Source organism: Notamacropus eugenii, chromosome 3, assembly GCF_028372415.1.
Source record: "Notamacropus eugenii isolate mMacEug1 chromosome 3, mMacEug1.pri_v2, whole genome shotgun sequence".
NCBI lineage: Eukaryota > Metazoa > Chordata > Mammalia > Diprotodontia > Macropodidae > Notamacropus > Notamacropus eugenii.
The window spans coordinates 120,334,432-120,354,248 of NC_092874.1; the positions used below are offsets into that span (position 1 = coordinate 120,334,432).

General features: G+C 39.1%; 1 protein-coding gene across 2 annotated transcripts in view; it reads left to right on the forward strand.

The window, feature by feature from the left end:
* Positions 1-19,741, forward strand: part of UBE2H (ubiquitin conjugating enzyme E2 H) — a 127,482-nt gene extending 107,741 nt beyond the window's left edge. For both annotated transcript variants that reach the window (XM_072652753.1, XM_072652755.1), the window contains exons 6-7: positions 8,436-8,564; positions 15,338-19,741. In XM_072652753.1, coding sequence (XP_072508854.1) covers positions 8,436-8,564; positions 15,338-15,462 — 254 coding nt within the window. In that variant the 3' untranslated portion in view covers positions 15,463-19,741. The remainder of the gene's footprint in view (positions 1-8,435; positions 8,565-15,337) is intronic.
* The last annotated feature ends 76 nt before the right edge of the window (positions 19,742-19,817 follow it).

Sequence of the window (19,817 nt, forward strand, 5' to 3'; positions counted from 1 at the left end):
AGTTATAAACAGCTAAATGGCTAGTTTATTAATTACTTGAGTGCCTGATTACTTCTTTTCTCCTTTCACTGTTTTCTATACTCTTATTGCTCATAAGCACTAGGAATTGAGTAGAATAGAAAGGAGGTGAAAAACTAAATTTTGCATAATTTTGGTAAAAATAAAAATTTAAAGATTTACATTTGTTTTGTTCCAGCCTTAGAAAGTTGACTGCATGATTTTGTGCAGAGTAAATAATAAGTACTTTGAGTAAATAAATGAATTAAAATGTTATGGCTAGTCACATTACGAACTTGTTCCATATAATTCATTACCCAATTCATTTAGTTCATGTAACTAAACTACATTCACTTTTGTGATCTTGATTTTACTAAACATTGAAAAGATGAGTTTTTCCAATTCCTATCATAGAAAATATGATAATTGGATAGAGAGAGTACAGATAAATTAAATTATTGGCTAAAATGAGGTACTACTTCCCTCTTTCTCCACAGGTGCTAATGGGCCCCAGAGTGGTTAAGGGTTCAGCAATTGGAAGGCAAAATACATAAAACAATAACTAATCCCTAAATAATAGTGACTTATATACTTTATACCCATTAACATATTTTTTCTCCAACTCTTCTACCAAGCAATTGTTTAAATCTTGCTATTTAAAAAAGTAACTGTCATTATTCATGATTAACATCTGTTCATTTGCTCTTATCAAACTTTCAGCAACTCTGAATAGGATTGCAGACTAAAGCTAGGCCAAAATAAACTATCATCTATTGATAACATTTCTGTGAAATTAACTGTGCATTGAAATATTGCTCTGCCAGATCCAATATTGTTTTATGGTCATTTAAAAACATTAAGTAGGTTATGCCTTTGCTATTAGAAGGATGTTGGGTTGGTAAATTAACAATCCTTGTTTTAGATGATTAATCAAAAGCCTAGAGAGGTTAGTTGTCCATGGTCACAATACAAGTATCTGTCACATGTACTCTGGTCAGCCCTCATTCTATGGAGTACTGAGCACACAACTCAAGGTTGAGAGTGAGAGGCAGTTATGGGAAAAGAAGCAGAAGGGTAGTGGTGCTGAGTACCACCAGTATCAACCAGAATGGAGGCTATGTGTTTGAGAATTAGGCTGGCATCGATAGAATGCAGACAGATTATAATGCCCTTGAATACTAGGCCACAGAAGTTAACATTTGACAGTAAGTTGATGGTTGCTTCATTACATTCAAGCATCTACAGTTTTGATATTGTGAGTTTTTTCCAACTACAGCTACCATCATCCTCATCTCCCTACCCCCACATTCATCACAGTAGAGATGGTCTTCATGAATTGCTATGTTCTGAAAAACAAAAAGTGGCTTATTGTCCGGGCTTCTAATGATGATCCTTTCTGAATTTAGGCTGGTACATGGATGACAGATGTTCGTTCATTATATCTCTGTGGCTGTTTTTCCTCGTTCTTATAGGTGGGGTAGCATTGAACAATTTTTAAAGAGAACCCAGAGTCATCTCTATATATTCAGGAGGTGTCTGAGTAGGACTGACAATTAAAGATGATTAATCTGTTAGTGGTTTATAGGTTAAATTTGTGGGAAGGAGGAAAAAGGCTGGATTGAAGAATATATCTTGACCAAAGTATCAGATACTTCTACTTGAACCTTAACTAGAGCAATGGCCATGAAACATAGAGGGAAGGATGGCTAGAGAGAAGAAACTGGGATGCAAAATGACTGAAGTTTTGAGCCTAGGTGATTGGAGAATGCTGATCCCATTAATAGAAATAGGAAAGAGAAAATTGGGGGAAAATGAGTTGGTTTTAAAAATTATGAATTTCAGATGACTGGGTAGAAATTTGATGGACTGGTTTAGATTTGGTAATTATAGGTGTTGACGGTATAAGAATAGATCTCTGGAGTTAAAGAATGTTAAGATGAGACTTAAAATACAAATGCCCCTGGGTAACATTGAATTAAATTCATACTGAGATGCAAATGACTCATACCAACTTCCTAAGAAAGGGTTTAAAGTAGAGAGGACAAAACACTTAAGAGGCATTGAGTATTATAGAGAAATGGTATTAAGGGTGCTTGAGAGACTAAAGATAAAAAAACAGAGGACTGCAGAAAAGATGAGTACTTAACTGATCCCTACTACTGGTAGACATTTCGGCCTGCCACTAGAGTGACAGAATTATTTCCTGGACAGAAGTAGCTATTTGATATGATGGGATAATTTCCCCGTGTTAAAGTAATCTATTTTAGAAAGGTGTTGGGTGGTAGGGTAGTGAGCATCAGGGAATAAATAAATATAGTAGCTGAGATTCCTTCAGTCAGACCCTCAGATTGCCAGGTAGGTGAGGGCGGTAATAGTGACTGGCCTGTTGGAACTTTGCACTTCCTCATAATTTTCATTTGAAGATACCAACTTACTTTATAGACAGATGTCCTTTTTAACTGAAGGGAAATTGGGGTGCAAAAATGGAACAAGTAGGACTTCTTGTCATAAAGAAACGCCTGATTGATTGTTCTGTATATCAGCTTTTTTTTTTTTTTTAATTAAAATGAGTTACTTAGTGGAGTATGGGAGCTGGTAGATTTTTTTAAAAGATACATTCCAGTTAACACATTTTGATGAACATGTAGAACATGGGTAGTTGTGATTTTTGTTATTACTTTATCTTCCTGGAAATAAGATTATATTATTATTAATATTTTTAGTAGTAGTAGTAGTAATAGTAATATTTTAATCTAGCCCTTTGGTATAGTTTGAAAAGTACTTTACAGTAATTTTTATTACTGTAAAGGATAGCATATTATATTTCTCCTTTTACAGATGAGGAACTTGAGATGCAGAGAGGAAGAGACTTGCCCACAGTCACACATCAAGTCTTGGAAGACCTGGGATTAGCTTTGTGGGTTTTTTAAGTATGTGCATCCCAAAGAGCCAGGTTGCTTTGAACCACTTCCCCTTTGCTTAGATGTTTCTCATCTTTGACTCCCCTGCCTCCCACTCTCCCAAAGAGCCCTGTTACTTTGACCTACTATTCCCTTGCTGCAGATAATTCAGTATTTCTATCACCACTGATAAAAGTCACTTTGAGAATACCCAAAACAAGCCAACTTCCCTCTCATGCCATCCCTACCCCACATCCAAACACCACTTTCATCAATTCTTGCCTGCGTTCACTTTAATAATCTTTTACCTAGAGCCTGTCAACACTACAAGTTAGGGACAGGTGGTGGCCTGGGCAAAAATGAGAAGATGAAAGGGTTAAAGGGAGGGATTCAGAATTTGTATTGGACCTTGGAAGGGAAAGAGTAGCTTTGTGTCACTAATTCACATTCAAGTGGTGATTTAAAGACTGCCAAACACCTCAGCATAACACACTTCGAAGTTCAGGACTTTACAAACATCCCTGTTTTACAAATGAGGGAAACCATGGCTCACACTGTCACTCGTCCAAAGGTCACAGGGTTGGTTGTTGTCAGAAACATTCCAGCTGACCCTCCTGACTCCAATTCCAACATGTAACCATGCTGCCTTTCTGGCTCAGGCAGCTGATGGTTAGAGCAGTGGGCCTGGAGAGTTTAAATCCAGCTTCAGGTACTTACTAGCTGTGTCACTTAGCCAGGCAAATCACTTAACCTCTGTTTGCCTTGGTTTCCTCAGCTGTAAAATGGGAATAATAATAGCACCTACCTCCCAGGGTTGTGGGATCAAAGTACTTAGCACAGGGGCTGGCACTCATTAGTATTTTGCCTTCTTTTTATCTTGAGAGCTTAGCAAAATGATTGGCACATAGTAGGTGCTTGTTGCCCAAAAGATGGGATTAAATTGCTTTAAGAACAAGGGGGTAAAACATCTAAGAACCATTTGTTTAGGGGGTAAGAACAAAAGGGGGAAAGGGTGGGGAAGGACACAATATTAAGTGCATGCTCTATGCCAGGCAGTACATAGTCCCTGCCCTCTAAGAGCTCACAATGTAATCGTGAAGTCCACATGAAAACAATGGTATACTAACAAAATGCATATAGGACAGAGCTGGAGAGATCAGCAGAGGGAAGACACTAACACGGTTCTCCAAGAAAGACCAGTGAAATGGATGTTGGTGCTTTGTAGGGAATCTCTGGGTTTGAGATTTTTCTTACTGGAAATTCCTTGAGAACAGAAACCCTATCTTATTGTTTGCATTCCCCAGCCCACTTAGCAGAGCTTAGATAATATTTGTTCAATGAATAAATGGAATATAGCTGTAGTTGGCTAGTTTGTGCCCAGAACAGTTACAGATTTTGCCATGTTATAGCTATTATTCAGTCCGCGAAGCATGTAGGGACCAGTAATCTTTGGGCTACCTTTTGAGCATTAGAATAGGACAAATGAGAGCTATCAGTTTGTCTATCCTTTATCGTGAACTGGTATTTTGAAGACCTCTTTTAAAATTAGTTTAGCTTGGTAGTCTTATCCTTTGACTGTTGTCTACTAGCTACATGATCTTGAACAATAAGTCCTACCTCTGTTTCTCCATTGTACTGCTTTTCAAAGTGTTAAGGATTATAGTAAAGTGGTTGACATTTGGGGGCTTAAAAAAAGTTCTCCAGACACTAAGAATCAGTTTATTGTGACTGACCAAGATATGTGCCCACTTTAAAAAAAACAAAATAACCAAATATATTTAATCCTAGGATTTGTTTGACCACTTCTTGGATGGCAGTTGTGTGAGACATGTGAGGAGATAGAGAGATGCTATTCTTTCTTACTTGATTTCGCCCATCTTTTAAAAAGGCTTTGCTTGTTCCCTCTAAATATCTTGGCCCAGTGAATTGGTGTTCAGTAGCTGGTATCTTTACTTGCATCTGAGCTATGTAATTTTCTTTTTCTGCTCTGTATAGTTCATGTTTTACAGACATGACTCAGCACATCAGTGAAATGGAACAGGACAGGGTGTGCTGATACAGGAAGAAGGTAGAAGCAGGAAGGAAGAACTAAGAACTGAGGGTTTTTTTGCTTATTAGATACATTGCCTAGACAGAACCCCTATCAGTAACTTTAAAAACCATAAAAACTGTAGGGGCAGAGTTTGAATTCTTATCCTGTAATAGACTAAATTCTTGATTATGAAATGTCATCTCTGAGATATTTCTTTAACCCTGAAGCAATTTTGAATGTTTACTTAAATGACCGACTTACACTCTGAATTATTTTTAAAATGTGTGTGTATGTACATTCTGTTCCTTTGAGTAGCATTTGTGATAACATTTCAGCATGAAAAGCCTTAGGGTTCGCAGTAAGTCTGGATTCATCTGGGAAATGTTCTCATTTACTTTTACTGAGCTTCTTGAAAACACAAGATTGTAGGTTTAGAGCTAGAAGGGACTTTAAAGGTCATCTGGTCTGACTCCCTTAATTTACAGATGGTAATTGAAACATAAAGAGATGACATGACATTGTCACTGTCCCTTTTTGTAGGAGTAGAAGAGAGCCTTTGGATTTGGGTTTTCTGGCTCCAAAGCTCACACTCTTTTTACTCTGTGCCGCATGAGACCATTTGTACATGTATGAACAGTTCAACAGCAAATCTGCCTGAAATGTTTGTTAGAAATGATTTTCTGTACCATAAATTTCAAAGAAACTTTTTGGGGCATTTTTGGCCCAAAGTGTGTGGAAAAGGCATCCTGCCCACAGTGTATGGGAATTTAGTGTACACATTGAAGGAAGCCTTCACTGCCACTTGAGTTAGAGACACTGTTGTGAACTAACTTGTATTAGTATTCCCCACTGATAGTGAAGGGTCATTTATCCCACTTACTATGAATTAGCATGCACTTTATCCTTCTCTTTTGCTCTTGTAACCTGACCATTTCACTAGTCATTTGTATTTCTAGCAAAGGGCAAGTGAAGGGGAAAAAAAAAAAAAGAAAAAACCCTCAAATTTTATGAGTAGCAGATTTTGATATTGTCCTTGGGGCCCACTCCAACCTGCCAGTCTATAGATGAAACATACTTATAAAAAGGGCCTTTGCTTTTTCACTAAGTAAAAATAAACTGCCTTGGTAGAGGCAGTCATCAGTGAATCAATGCTAAGTCAGTAGCAGAATTATAGAATTAGAAGATACCCTGTAGGTCATCCAGTCTACTTGCCAGTTTTATGCTTGAAAACACTGAAGCTGTGAGGTAAAAATTGGCTGAATCACAGTCAGTGACTTATCAATGGTGTGTTCTATCATAGTGTAATTTTTGGAAGGTTCTTCAGTAGTGTATAGGTACTAATCGCAAATTTGTGTGTCGAGAGAGTCACGTGATTATTCTTGCTATAAAGCAGTGGTCTCCAAACTTTCTTGATCATTCACTCTATCCATAAAATATATTAAAGTACTCCCTCTGGTGTATATATATTTACTTATTTATAAATTCTATGTGTATACTCCTGTACTAGTAATTATGTTTGTTGTAAAATTTATACAAAACTCAGAAATCTCAAAAGATGAGATAAAGATGAAATAGCATTGGATCTCATAGGAAGCTTCTGTTCATGAGTAGGTGAGTGACGTGGTCAGACCTGAACTTTAAGAAAATTATTTTGACAGCTACCTGCGTGGATTGGAGAGGGAAGATTTTTGAGATACGGAGACCAATTAAAGGCTATTCTAATGTGGTCAATACAGGATACAAATGTGAGAGAAATTGTGGAGGTGGAAACCAAGATTTAACAAGTGATTGGCTCTGTGAGCTGTGGGAGAACTAGGAGCTGAAGGTGATACTGAGCTTTGAACCTCAATAGAAAGTTAGGATGAAGAGTGGGTTGGGAGGGGGGTGAGAAGATGCTGGAATGAGATCACATGCCGTTCATACCTGCTTGTCCTGTTGGACTCACCCAAAATAGACAGAGCAAAAGTAGAATTTTTAATCACTGATCACTGCCCTGGAACTCAAAACTACTCTTCTCACCTTCCCAAGGGCACCAGCCACAGCCACAAAGTGAGCAGGGATGGATATGCTTGGGAGTATGTATATGTTATTTTCCCAGTAAGAGCTGCCTATCACAGAAAGCAGATGCGATTCCATATGACTTTCTATGCTCTTACTGGTTCCATCTTCCTGCTGATGGATCATATATCCTGTGGAGTCAGCTCACATCCCCTGGCCCTCACTTGGAGACCACTGTTATATAGTTTTAGAGCTTCCTGATTTGTCTCAGTTTTACAGATTATGAGTTGTTTGGAGTAACTAACGGTAGCAGCTAATAGAAGAAAAATTAGAGATGAAACAATAAAACAAGTCAGTGGGAAAGTATTAATTTAGCAAAATCGCTTCTCTTGTATAAGGCCATGTGTACATGTAGTTTTAATCAATAAGTTGGCATCCAGTTTTCACATCTTACCAGTTATCTGGAATTTTGGGTTGTCTTCTTTACCCACATTTGTTCTGAAGGGGAAACACCTTCTACCCATTCAGATCCATCAGTATTCTCTAGCTTATAATTCACTGAAGTGACTTCTCCAGTATTTTGCAACCAGTATATATCACAACCAACTGGAACTTAAGCTGCAGGTCCAGCTGACTTGGGAGCCCATTACTTCCTCTTGATATTCGTAATAATTAGAGGATGATCCTACTGAGATTGGAAGCTGTTAGAAGATTGCATTCAGATACTATGTGCTAAGAGGTCTCAGTCTGGTACATTGGAACAGGGCTAGATTTGGAACCAGGGGAACTCATTCCAAGTCCTAGTTCTGTATGACCATGGCCACATCTCAGACTCCCAGGATCTTAGCTCTCTTCTAGAAAATAAAGGGGTTGGACTTGATGACCTCTTGATGACCTTTGATCTTATGAGCCTACAAAATTCCATTGAACTTCTTTAGTTAAACATAGTGCTTAAATGTTTATTTGGGGGTGAAATAAGAGATAAGGAAAGGTGATATAAAAGATTCCTATCTCAAGGAAACGGAAAGTAGCAATGATAGAGATTGTTAAGAAGAAAATGATGATTTATAGCAAATTATGTAGTATTCTAGTCAAATTGTTTCATGTTTGAAAATGGAGAACCAACTTGTAGAATGAATTAGTTATAGGGATTGTCTTTAACTTTAGGAACAAAACAAGACATAACTTACTATAAAACTTAAATTACACATGGGTGGCTCTTACAAGAGAAAAAATATTGATGTAATGGCTGTCTGGGGGTTAGATACTAAACAGGCACACGACAACTCCATCATTTGCAAAGCAAACTTAATGGTTATCTGGAAAAAAAATTGAAAAGTTATCATAAGTTTGTTTAGCAGCTAGGCAGGTAATAAGGAATATGATAAGTGAATTCTTGGAATGCATGTAATAAATGAAATTTAAATCTCTCTACTTCCTTGCTCCAATGCATGAAACGTGTACATCTCTAGATAAATGTTTAAGCACTTCTATTTGTGTTTTTGTAGATCTTACCAATATATTTGAGTCGTTCCTGCCCCAGTTGCTGGCCTATCCAAACCCCATAGATCCTCTAAATGGTGATGCTGCAGCCATGTACCTTCATCGACCAGAAGAATACAAACAGAAAATTAAAGGTGAGAGAATAAACAGTTTTGCCTGGAGCTCATAGGGTTTCATTGTCAGTGTACTGCTCTCCCTACTGTTCCCCAGTCTTAGAATGGGAAGTCTGGTGTAGGACAGGTATCAGCAACCTTCTTGGCAAGACAGACCACTCTTTTTTAGGACTGAACATTGCTCATGAATGTCATTGGCAGACCTAAAAGAAAGAAAAAAATAGAAACAGGAGAAAAAGAAGGGGAAAAAAATTGAGGCACACTCTGGTAGGTAGTGGATAGTATTCATCTCATTGTAAATTGGCTACCCCATCTTTGAATAGAGTATTGAGTCAGTGGCCTCAGTCCTCAACTCAGGTCCACTTGTCACTCAGGGCACCAGTTTGTCTGTCCTTAAAATTACCTTGATGTTTCAGAGGAAGAAAAATCAGGCTAGTATAGTGATAATGTTCAGTCCAGTGGGATCAGACATTTTAGCTTTGTCTCTCTCATTGTAATGACTTAGAAACAGTCAGAGCCTAGTGCAAAAGAGAACTCTGAGCTAGTGCAAAGTTCCTTATGGAACTTTGTGAGTACTTCAATAACTTTCTCTTTTCTACTCATAGCAATACTTGGCTCACATGGCTCAGTGAATAGATAAAGTGCTAATTCAGATTTGGCCTCAGACTCTCCCTAACTGTGTGATCCTGGGCCAAGGAAGGTGGTCTTCGGCTTCCTCAACTGTAAAATGAAATCAGTGATAGCACCTGCCTCCCAGGGCTGTTGGGAGAGTCAGACGAGATATTATCTGTGAAGAGCATTTTAGCATAGTACCTGGCACATAGTAGGCACTATATAAATGTGTATTCTTTTCCTTTTAAAATGTGCAGCATAACAGTGAGTACGCAAGTGGCTTTACTAGTTCCCCTGGATTAAAGTGGACTAGTTTATATTCATTTGTGCAAAAAGTCAGAAGTCTAGAATCCTCTTTTTCCTATTCTGTAATATTTGCCTGTTGAAGGCACATTAACTGTGATAAAATTAAAATTAGGTTTATGGAAACGTCACCAAAAAAGGAAGGGAATTCAGAGGAGCCACGAGAAGTCTCCAGTTTCTTCAGGTTAGGGCAGACTTCCCTTTGGTGACTGTCCAATTTAGCATAACTTGCTACCCACCTGCACAGCAATCCAGAACATCAGCTTCCTCAATAAATGCTGAGGCTTCTGGCCTCTTTGAAGTGCACCTGCAAAAGATTACAGTCAAAATTATTTAAACATGGTTTGTGTGTGAGTCTTTTCATGAAAACATAGGAGAAAAAAAATTGGAACATGTGTTGTCAGTCAGCTAAAGATGATTTCTTCTTTTAACATCCCAATTCCCCAAAGACTTGTAGTAGTCAGTTTCAGTGGCTTTGCACAAGTAGGAAATATAAACCCAGAAAAATTAGTTTGCTTAAAGTGGGACACTTGATAATTACTATACTTTTGATGCAGCTAAATATCTTTGAAGTATATGTAAAGCACTTTACCAACTTTAAAGCCTTGCACAGCAAAATGGATGTCAATTTCAAGATAGAGTTTTAAGACCAAATATTAAAATTTTGACCTAGAAGTATTTAATGTCAGGATTAGATTATTTTAGGTAGAGAAACTCATATTGAGAGAAAAAGATAGAGAAACTCCACATTGCAGTGGATTTCTGGTGTCTAGTCTTTACTGTAGAAAAAATTGAAACAGCTAATTTTGTACAAACAGATAAAGTAGCATAATTACAAAAGGAAAATAACTTGCATTTTCCATCTGGAGTAGCCAGATATCTCACCTACAGAATTGGTTACTTCCTCAAATGAGCATGTTGCAAATCACTTTTCTCATTCTGTCATTCTTGGTTGTCTGAAAAGATTGAGGCTACCAAATAGTAGCTTCCTTGCTTTCCCTCCTTTCCACCTCTAAATATCTCCATCTGACACATTGATGCTTAGGTTAATCTCTCCAAAATTCTATTTTGATCATGGCACTCTCCTAAAATGTTTTTAGTTTAGGTTCCCCTTTGCCTAAAGGATGAAATCCAAGTTCTTTTAACTAGCATTCCAGGTTTTTTACACCCTGGGACTAATCTACCATTCTTGGCTTCTCTCCTTTAAATCTCTACCCCTACGTGAAGCCTATTCACTGATTTGCTTATTTTTTCTCAAGAATGTCTTGTACTTCCTACCTCTATTGAAATACTCATCTTATCCCCCTTTTTGCCCTGTAAATTCTCAAATCCCACCTTTTAAAGAAAGCTTTCTTCATATAGCACCTGTATTCCTTACTTTGTTGTCTTGGAATATTTTTTTGTTTTTTAAGCCAGAAGAAAACCAGTTTTCTCTCCCTACTCTATTCCACCATTAGAAGAAAAAAGAAAAGAAAAAAGACTCTTAACAAACACACATATTTGAGCAAAACTAATTGTTCCATTGACCATGTCAAAAAAAAAAAATAGATCTCATTCTGTACCTTAAGGCCATCATCTCTCTGGAGGAGGGTAGGTGGCATGCTTGAGCACTGATCGCCTGGAATCATAGTTGGTCACCGTTGATCAGTTTTTATGACTTTTAGAGTCATTTCTTTTTACAATTAGAGCTGTTGTTTAAAACTTGTACTGTTATTAATTTATTAAGAATTTTTTTACCTGTGAACTTTTTAAGACTAGGGTCTAGGTCTTTTACTTTTTCTCAATAGTTCCTTACAATATAGTAAACATTAAGTAGATCATTGGGTTTTGTGGATGAAAGTACACGCAAGCAACCTTTAAGTGGTTTTGCAACCAATTGTTTTGTTCATTTTAAAATGCTCTCATTTCAGACCTTAAAAATACTACTAATGTCTTAACATTTATAATCACATGGTTAGTCATGATTTCTGAATTACCCTAGCTGACCACTGTCTGGTGTTTCCACCAACAGAAACATTTAGCATATATGTTGGTCTGTGGTAGAGACCAGGTTAGTTTTGAGAGAGGTAGATTTAAGGAGCTCTTGCAGCTGACCATTTACTTTCCCACTTACACATTTTATACCTCAGTTCTATGAAATATATGTGCCATATGTGGAAGATTGGTTGTAGACATTTCTAAGATTTCAACGTTTGTCTATTATTAGGCCATGGTTTTAATAACTATCTTGTATATTTCCCTTATTTTAAAGCAGAGAATTTGATATCATGCATTTCAATTCTAAGACTATTCTAAAGTTATATGAGAGTCTAAACCCTGAACTATGGAGCAGTGATTTCTTTGAAAGTCAGCAGAATTTGTTCCCATTTAGACAGGCATTTTGTTTCTTCTCCTTATCTAAAGGTAGAGCTAACAGCCCTAGTGTATTTGAAAGGCCTTCAGTTCTTTGGGTTGGCAGACCTTTCCTGCCATCATCTTTTGTGCTTATCCCCTAAAGACTCTTATAGAGGACAAAAAAAAGGAGGGGGTACAGGATAAGGAGAGAGGGCTCAAAACCCTTTTTTCCCACATGTGTCCTTTTATTTGTTAAGAACTACGCAGAAGAAAGTGTTTCACATGCATATATAAAATTATGGCTAAGGAGTTAAATTTTATCCATCTACATGGGAGGGATGAGACATTTAAAACCTCAGAATTTAATTTTGTTCCGTAGTCACCACCTTTTTAGAAAACCTTCAAAAGTTTACAGTATTCTTAGACAAGGTTTTAATGGAAAGAGCCCTAGATTTGGAGTCAAGGGACCTGGGTTCATATTCAGCATTTCTGTTTACTACCTATGTGATCTTAGGTGAGGCATTCAACTTCTCTAGACCTCAGTTTCTTCAAGCAGTTGAGTGAGATGTGAATCTTTTCATGATATGGGTAGATTATTGATTTGAAAATATTGTAAACTTAAGGTTTATAGGAATAATTTTTAATGGTTTAGTCAGTGGTTCTTCTAATCTTTCCAGATTTCAACCCAGGTTGAAAAAGCCTTATTCTTAGATAAATGATGGCTATTAAAGCCAGTAAGGGGTCACTGGTTTCTAGGCAGCCGGTGGCACAGTAGATATGGTGCTGGACTTGGAGTCAAGAAGACCTGCCTCAGTTTTGTCATCTGTGAAATGGGGATCATAACACCTGCCTCCCAAGATTATTGCAAGGTTCCCATGAAATACTACGTATGAACCACTTTTTAAAGTGCTCTATAAATACTAGCTATTGTTACTGGGGTTTTTTTTTCCCACATAGCAAGCAGTTTTTCCATGACCCTTTTTAACCAGATAGCTCTGGTACCTGACAGGCAAAGTCTATAGTTCAGTAACATTCCAAAGTCTATTCTCATAGTAAGAAGCTGGAGTTAACCTGTGATTACAAAATTGTAAAGCAGAATTATTGGGGGTTTTGGAGTCCATATATATACTAAATAAATGTTTGAGGCAAATATTTGTTTTCAGATAGAAACACAGGAAAAGTATGAGAGTACACATTAAACTCTTTCCTCCTCATCCCCACCTCCTGACTTCCTTGACTTATTCCACATCTTAGCTAAAATTCTACCTTCTGCAAGAATCCTTTCCCAGTCCTCCTTAGTCATATTGCCTTCCCTCTGAGATTCCCCCCAGTTTATCCTGTGTATATCTGTTTATACATAATTGTTTGCATCTTGTCTCCCCCTATAGACCGTGAACATGTTAAGAGGTTTTTGGGGGCTTTTTTGGCCTTTCTTTGCATCTTCAGTGCTTAACACAGTTCCTGGCACACTTAATAAATGCTAATTAACTGACTGTCCTTTACCTCCACTGCTAAAAAGCAAGACAAATTTTCAACTCTGACTTGAGTGGAATAAATAGGGTAGAGTGGAAGTTGAAGTCATCTATTAGCTACTAATATGAAACTGTTCACTAGTTTTAATGTTAGTGAGTTTGAATGGCCAAATTGGCCTACTTGCTTCCATGCCTGGAATATTCTTTGTGCTTACTTCTGATCCTCTTGGAATTGTTAGCTTCATTCCATGCAGAGCTCAGAGGCCTTTTCCTCTTCCTACTCAAAGCCTTTCCTGATCCCCTGAGTTGTCAGAACTTTCTCCTTTCCTCACATTTTCTTGTATTTCTGTGTGTCCCCATTGTAACCTGCAGTACGATATAAGATCCTCGAGAGCTATGGACTTTTGTTTTGTCTTTTTATTTCTAGCCACTTTTCCTAGCATAATGACCTGAGCACAGAGTGGTCCCTTAAATCTCATTGAGGAGAGTGTGTCAGCTTATCTCACCTTTCTTTCTCATCCCATTTCTTTTTCTCTGTCACTAACTACTGAAGAGTGTTAGGGATGAACCAGGAAAGGGATTCGTTGGGGAGACAGGCAAAGAACAAAAATGTAGAAATCCTTTCCACCTCCTCATTTTTTTAATCTAAGTCTGAATTTAGAGAAATGAAGCCATATCGTGAGCCAGGATATCAAGTAACTGCCATGAGCCAGGCTGTCAGTGTCAGACAGTGTAAGATCACAGAGTGTAGTCCTGGACCTCAAGGAGCTTACCTTTTACTGAGGAATCCAAGTTTTTGTGGGACATTAACCCTTGCAATTTCTTCTGCCTGCTAATGAAATGCCCTGTTTCCCAGAAGCACCCTTCTCTCCCCACCCCCCCGCCTGCATCATCTTTCCTTATTGGGAAAATCCTCCATTGTAAAATTGAGGTTGAGGTCATGTAACTGGACTTACCAAGTAAATCAACTAGACTGGAGTCTTGGCTAAAGACATGGGAAATGAACTGAAAGGATTTCTCACTGCTATATGTTTTCTGAATTTAGTTTTGATTTTCAGCTCCAGATTCTCCCTCACCCCGTTGAGAAATAAGCCCTCTATTTCTTAGCTGTTGGTCCTTCTCTTGTCTGCTCCTTTTCACTTCCTTTACTCAACTTCAGCAGCAGCAAACGACATTGAATATATGCTAGGTGCTAAGTGAGGGGTGCTGGCTCCTAAGTGTGTAAGCAGACTGAACCGGGCTGGAGAGGCCTTTAAAGAAGACTAGAATGCGTGACAAATTGGGTCCCTCTCTAGGAAGGACAGCACCATGAACAGGGAACAGTGAGTCGATTCATTGAGCTGGAGAGAATAATAATAGCTAATCTTCATATAGCTTTATTGTGTGCCAGGACGATGTGCTGAGTGCTTTACGCTTGTTGTCTCATTTGATCCTCACAACAATGAGAGGGAGGTGCTCTTTTTATCCCCATTTACAGATCAGGAAACTGAGGCAAACAGGTTAAGTGACTTGCCCAGGGTCCCACAACGGGTAAGTGTCTAAGGCTGAATTTGAACTCATAGCTTCCTGACTCCAAGCCAGTGCTCTCCCTTGCACTTCCACCAGATACCCAGAGAGTAGGGGCTGATGGGGATGAGGATAATGGGCAAGGCTGAATTGTGTCAGGTTCTCTGACCTCTTTCTTCCATCTCAAGATATTTGCCTTTTCTCCTCTCCAAGTACCTTGGACTCTGGACTCTAGACATGTTCAGTTATCTTGTCCTTGTTGGGTCTGTTAAGTGCTCCAAGATGCTGACAAGGGGATGGTGATGCTGTAGCCAGCCTTCCTAGCACTGAATCTGAAGGGGACCTTCCCCCAAAGGCCACCTAATCCAGTGTCCTGGCTCTGTTGACAAGGAGCCTGAGGACCCCATGAAGATCCTGAGAGAACAGGCACCAGACCTGGGACATGGGCAGGCTCCTCCCCATGACATCTCTCTGGTTCACTCTCTGCACCCTGAGTGTCTGAGGCAGAGCTCAGGTTCTGCTCCCACGCTTGCTCACTGTGCCTCCTGTCTCTTGTCCCCTCTGCAGAATACATTCAGAAATATGCAACAGAAGAAGCACTGAAGGAACAGGAAGAGGGCACTGGGGACAGCTCGTCGGAGAGTTCTATGTCTGACTTTTCGGAAGACGAGGCGCAAGACATGGAGTTGTAGTAGAAAAGGCTGCCTGCTTTTCAGAAAGACTATTATTTCCTAACCATGAGAAGCAGACTATAATATTCATATTTAAACAAAGCAATTTTTTTTATTACTAAACAAGGTTTTTATGAATAATAGCATTGATATATATATATTATATATCACCCTTTAGATCTTGATTTCTTGGTCATTTCTCAACCTGAGGTGCATAGCATATTCCCACATTCCATTTTGGTAGCAATATGCAGCCCGAATGCATGCATTCATAAGTCCATTTGGCCAAGTCAACTTGTACGCTACTGAGCTGTCAACGAAATAGCTGCTCTGATAGGTAGACGTGAGGACAAAACAGTACTGCTTCCTTTATTGGTGGTTCCAAAGAAACAAACCAAACCAACCAACCCTTGGACGTTAAGATAGACTAGAGCTTTTTTTAAGAGGAAAGACTAGGGGAGGGAGAAGGCCTGATGTAAGTGTGCTTAGAGAGCCAACAGCCCAGTAGCGGTGATGCTCCTTCCCATTCATGTTGACACCCTATTTTACATGGAGTGACTATAACCGAGTACAGGGAGCTATCTGGAGTATTTGACACTTAAAGGAAGGTTTTTTGACTTGGATTTTAAGTACTTTTTTTTATGTGGATTCCTGCCCTTCCAGCTACAGGGCCCTGCAACCACGGGTGTATTTGCTTTGGGGACCTTTTGAAATCCTTTTTCTGGACATGACTCATTTTCTTGGTCTGGATTCTGAGCTCCATCCCTTTTGTGGGCGAAGGGGGAAAAGGAGGGAAATGACATGGATAGTGCTTCAGTTCATTCAGAGCACATGCAAAATTAGACTCTATTTCTTTGCCAGTTTGAGACTGCTACCCTTGACTGAGAGCTTTAAACTTGCTCTTTCGTGCTTGAACTGTGTTTAGACATACATTGTAAATTGTACCTTCTTCTACCGAGAGAGGGTCTCATCATCAAAGCGAGTCATTATGCTAAGCATTAGACCTGGGAAGACTGGGCCAGTGGCCACGAAAACTTCAGCACTCTCATTTAATGTGTTGTCTTTTTTTTTTCCTTTTTCTGCCACCCCTTGGCAGCGGCTTGATTACCATCTGCTCCTGGGAGGGGAGAGAGGACATTGCAGACCCCAGCACACATTCAGAATTCTATCAGAAGACAGATTTGAGCAAATAAAGGTTATTCCACCCAAAGTGATTATACATGGAGAAAACTAGTGCAGCTTTCTTCAGATATAGTTGAAGGACTCTTCTGAAGGGAGACGGAGGGAAAGGGACAGGATGAAATATCTTCTGATGTAGTAGAACAGGTATTGAAGATGGATTTTTTTTTCCCCTGTCAATGTTAAGACGGAATTAGACATTTTAAAATTCCCGCCAATCAGATGTAAACTCAGCTAGCTACATGTCCAGAGGTTGCCTACAAAATTCCTTTCAGATCTTAATGTTGCCTGCTGTATTTTAGGGAGTTTTGTGAAGATGTTTAGACAGCCAGAAAAAAATTTAATTCCATTTTTTGGGAGGGGGGTGCAACCAGTAAGGACAGTAGCAGAATTAACCATTTTGAGACAGTTCAAAAACGAACGCTTTGAATGTCCCACAGGGCTCATTTGGTAGATTTAAAAGAAAATTTTTTTTCTGACAAGCATTTTTAAATTTAGAAGTACAATATTCCACAAGGTTTGAGTCAATGAGGTTGGAAGATAGCCTATCTTTTTTTTTTTTTAATTCAAAAAGCACAATCAATCTCTTTTCCTTTGAAAAATCTATATAAAGTACAACTTGCTTTAGCATGATTATTTTCCTAAATAAAAAGACATACAAAGAATTTATTTTACCTTAATTACGGGCATGACGCAAAAGGTTTTCTTTCCTTTTTATTTGCTTAAAATTTTAAAAAAAGTGCAGTTACGTAGGGTTGTGGTTAGGTTACCGTGCTGAAGTTCTCTATTTAGCATTTGTGGCTTGTTGGAAGGGTAGTATTAACTATTTAACCTGTAATGGTGTACTTTAACTCTTATCTAGCACGTTGTATTCTCATTACTTTGGGGGAGGGAGGGTATCTCTGCTGGCACGGTCTAACTTGCTTACCTGCTGAATTAGCAGTTTGCTTGTGCTATAACCTTTACTGTAGGTGCTATTTAGGGGTAGGCTTAAAGTGCTGGGGGTGGTGATTTCAGTTAAAATAATAAAAAATTGTATTTTTTCAATATTGTATAAACAATAGTGTTCTAATTACCTTAAATTTATTTCCAGGTAATTATTGTTTTTAATCTAGTTAACAACCAGGTTGCCAGTCCATAACCAGGTTTGGGGGCATGTGAACCAGTGTACATCTCGTCTCCATGACCAAGGCCCATTTCTTTAATTAAACAGACAAGCCAACAATTCCTTCTACTCTAAAGCACCAGCATCAGAGGTTTTTATAGTACAGGGTGCTCTCATAAGTGAGACTCATTCTGGAGACCGGAAGCCAATCTGAGCATTGCTTCATTGTGTGTGGTGTGTGTGTGTGTGTGTGTGTGTGTGCGCATGTGTGTACATAAGTGTGTCAGTGACTAGGTTTCTGTGTTAGCTTTCAGAGCCTCTTGCCATTGCTATACAAATTACATGGTGTCCTTTCAAGGCTGTACACATCCTTTCTGAGAGACTAGCTATGGATCTGTGCATGTTTTCTTGGCTCTAGATGGGACATTTTCTTTATGGAAACTGGTTTTCTGCATGTCAAAGAAGATTGCCTAATTAGCATTTCTTAATGCCCAATCTTTGCCCCTCTACTACAGCTGAGGCAAGTTTTGGTAGGTAATGAGGTCCATGGTTGGTCCCAAGTAATAGAGGGCTTTCTGTATTTCAAAGAAATCCAGTGCCTCCTCCCACCACCCCCCCTCCCAATATGGCTGGGAGAGTAAGCCAAAGTAGATTTTCCTACACTAATCAGCTCTGTCTTGGTCCAAACCTTACCTGGTTCCCCCTACTACTACTGAGACTAGTAACCAGTATCCCCAGGGAAGACTGGACACAGCTATTTAGGCAACTAGCAATGGCAATTTATTTTCCTTTTTCCTGTTCAGGTAGTACCTGTGTTTTCTGAACGCCTATCTTGTGGTTTTATAGCCCCATGCCATTCTCTGCCCCTGTTCCTACAACTGATCTTAAGCTCTGGCCAGATACCAGCAAGCAAAATAGTCTCAGCCTGGAAACATTCGATCCTTTCCATTGGCCCTCTGGATTCTTGAACACTGGAGCCTCATTTGAAGCTAGTGGGTAGTGGTTGATGACCTAGAAACAGGTACTTTGGCTCACGTCCTTGAGTGTCCCCCTCCCCACATCCCGCTTTGAGGTCACCGTCCAGTTTTACCCTGGCATCTCATACCTCGATGGATGGTCATCAGAAGGTGCCATAATCTCGTCATGAGCTAACAATCTTCTTTCTATTTCAGAAGAAACTTTTCTAATTGCCAACAGGTTGGTAGAAACTCAGAGGAGTGTTTAACTTCTGAAAGGGAGTTTGATGGGTGAGATAGCCACGGTTCAGGAATTGGCTTCTGGCTTGACTGAAATGGTCTGTGAACCTTTTAGAGTCTCAAGGACTCACCCGGTAAAGTTTTTTTAAAAAATCACTCAGAAAAGTAAGCAGGGTTTGTGTGGTGTGTGTGTGTGTGCGCGCGCGCATGTATGTATGTGTTTTTTAATCAGCACCCCCAAACCAGTTCCTTGAAATCAACTTAGTTCAGATTTATAGGAGGGCAGCAAGCACTTCCCTCAGTCTTAACCCATGTTCATTTTCCCTCTGGTCATGTGGAACATTCACAGAGAATTCTGGAAGGCAATGGATTTCTCACTGGAGTCCGAGTCTTGTGGAAGGATGTCTCAGGGGATGTGGAAATAATGAGCAGCTTTTAGCTATGTGAGGATTCTCCACCATCACTATATGCCACTCAAGAGGGCAGAGACCTACCTTTGGCCTTGCCTCAGTGGAGCAGGCCCTTCGGCAGGTCTGTAGGCATCATGAGAAATGGCCGTTATTTACTGACTGTATTTGGTACATATTGTGTGATACTTGAAGAGATGAAAGGGGCTTCCAAGCCCTTTATTGGAGACTAAGATTTTTATCTTTTTTTTCTCCTCTCCCCCTCCCTACCACCTTTTTTTCTTGCATTGTGATGATGTAGTGGGCACATCTGTCAACAGGACGAATGCCTCTTCTCAAAGACTATAACCTCTCAAATAGTTGTGTATAATGAAAGAACTGTAAACTTTTTTAAATAAAATGTATATACCTTGGCATTTGGCTGGACCTTGATCAATAAGCTCAGTTGATAAGCCCCTATGTTTTCTCTTAGGAACTGAACTCCAAAAG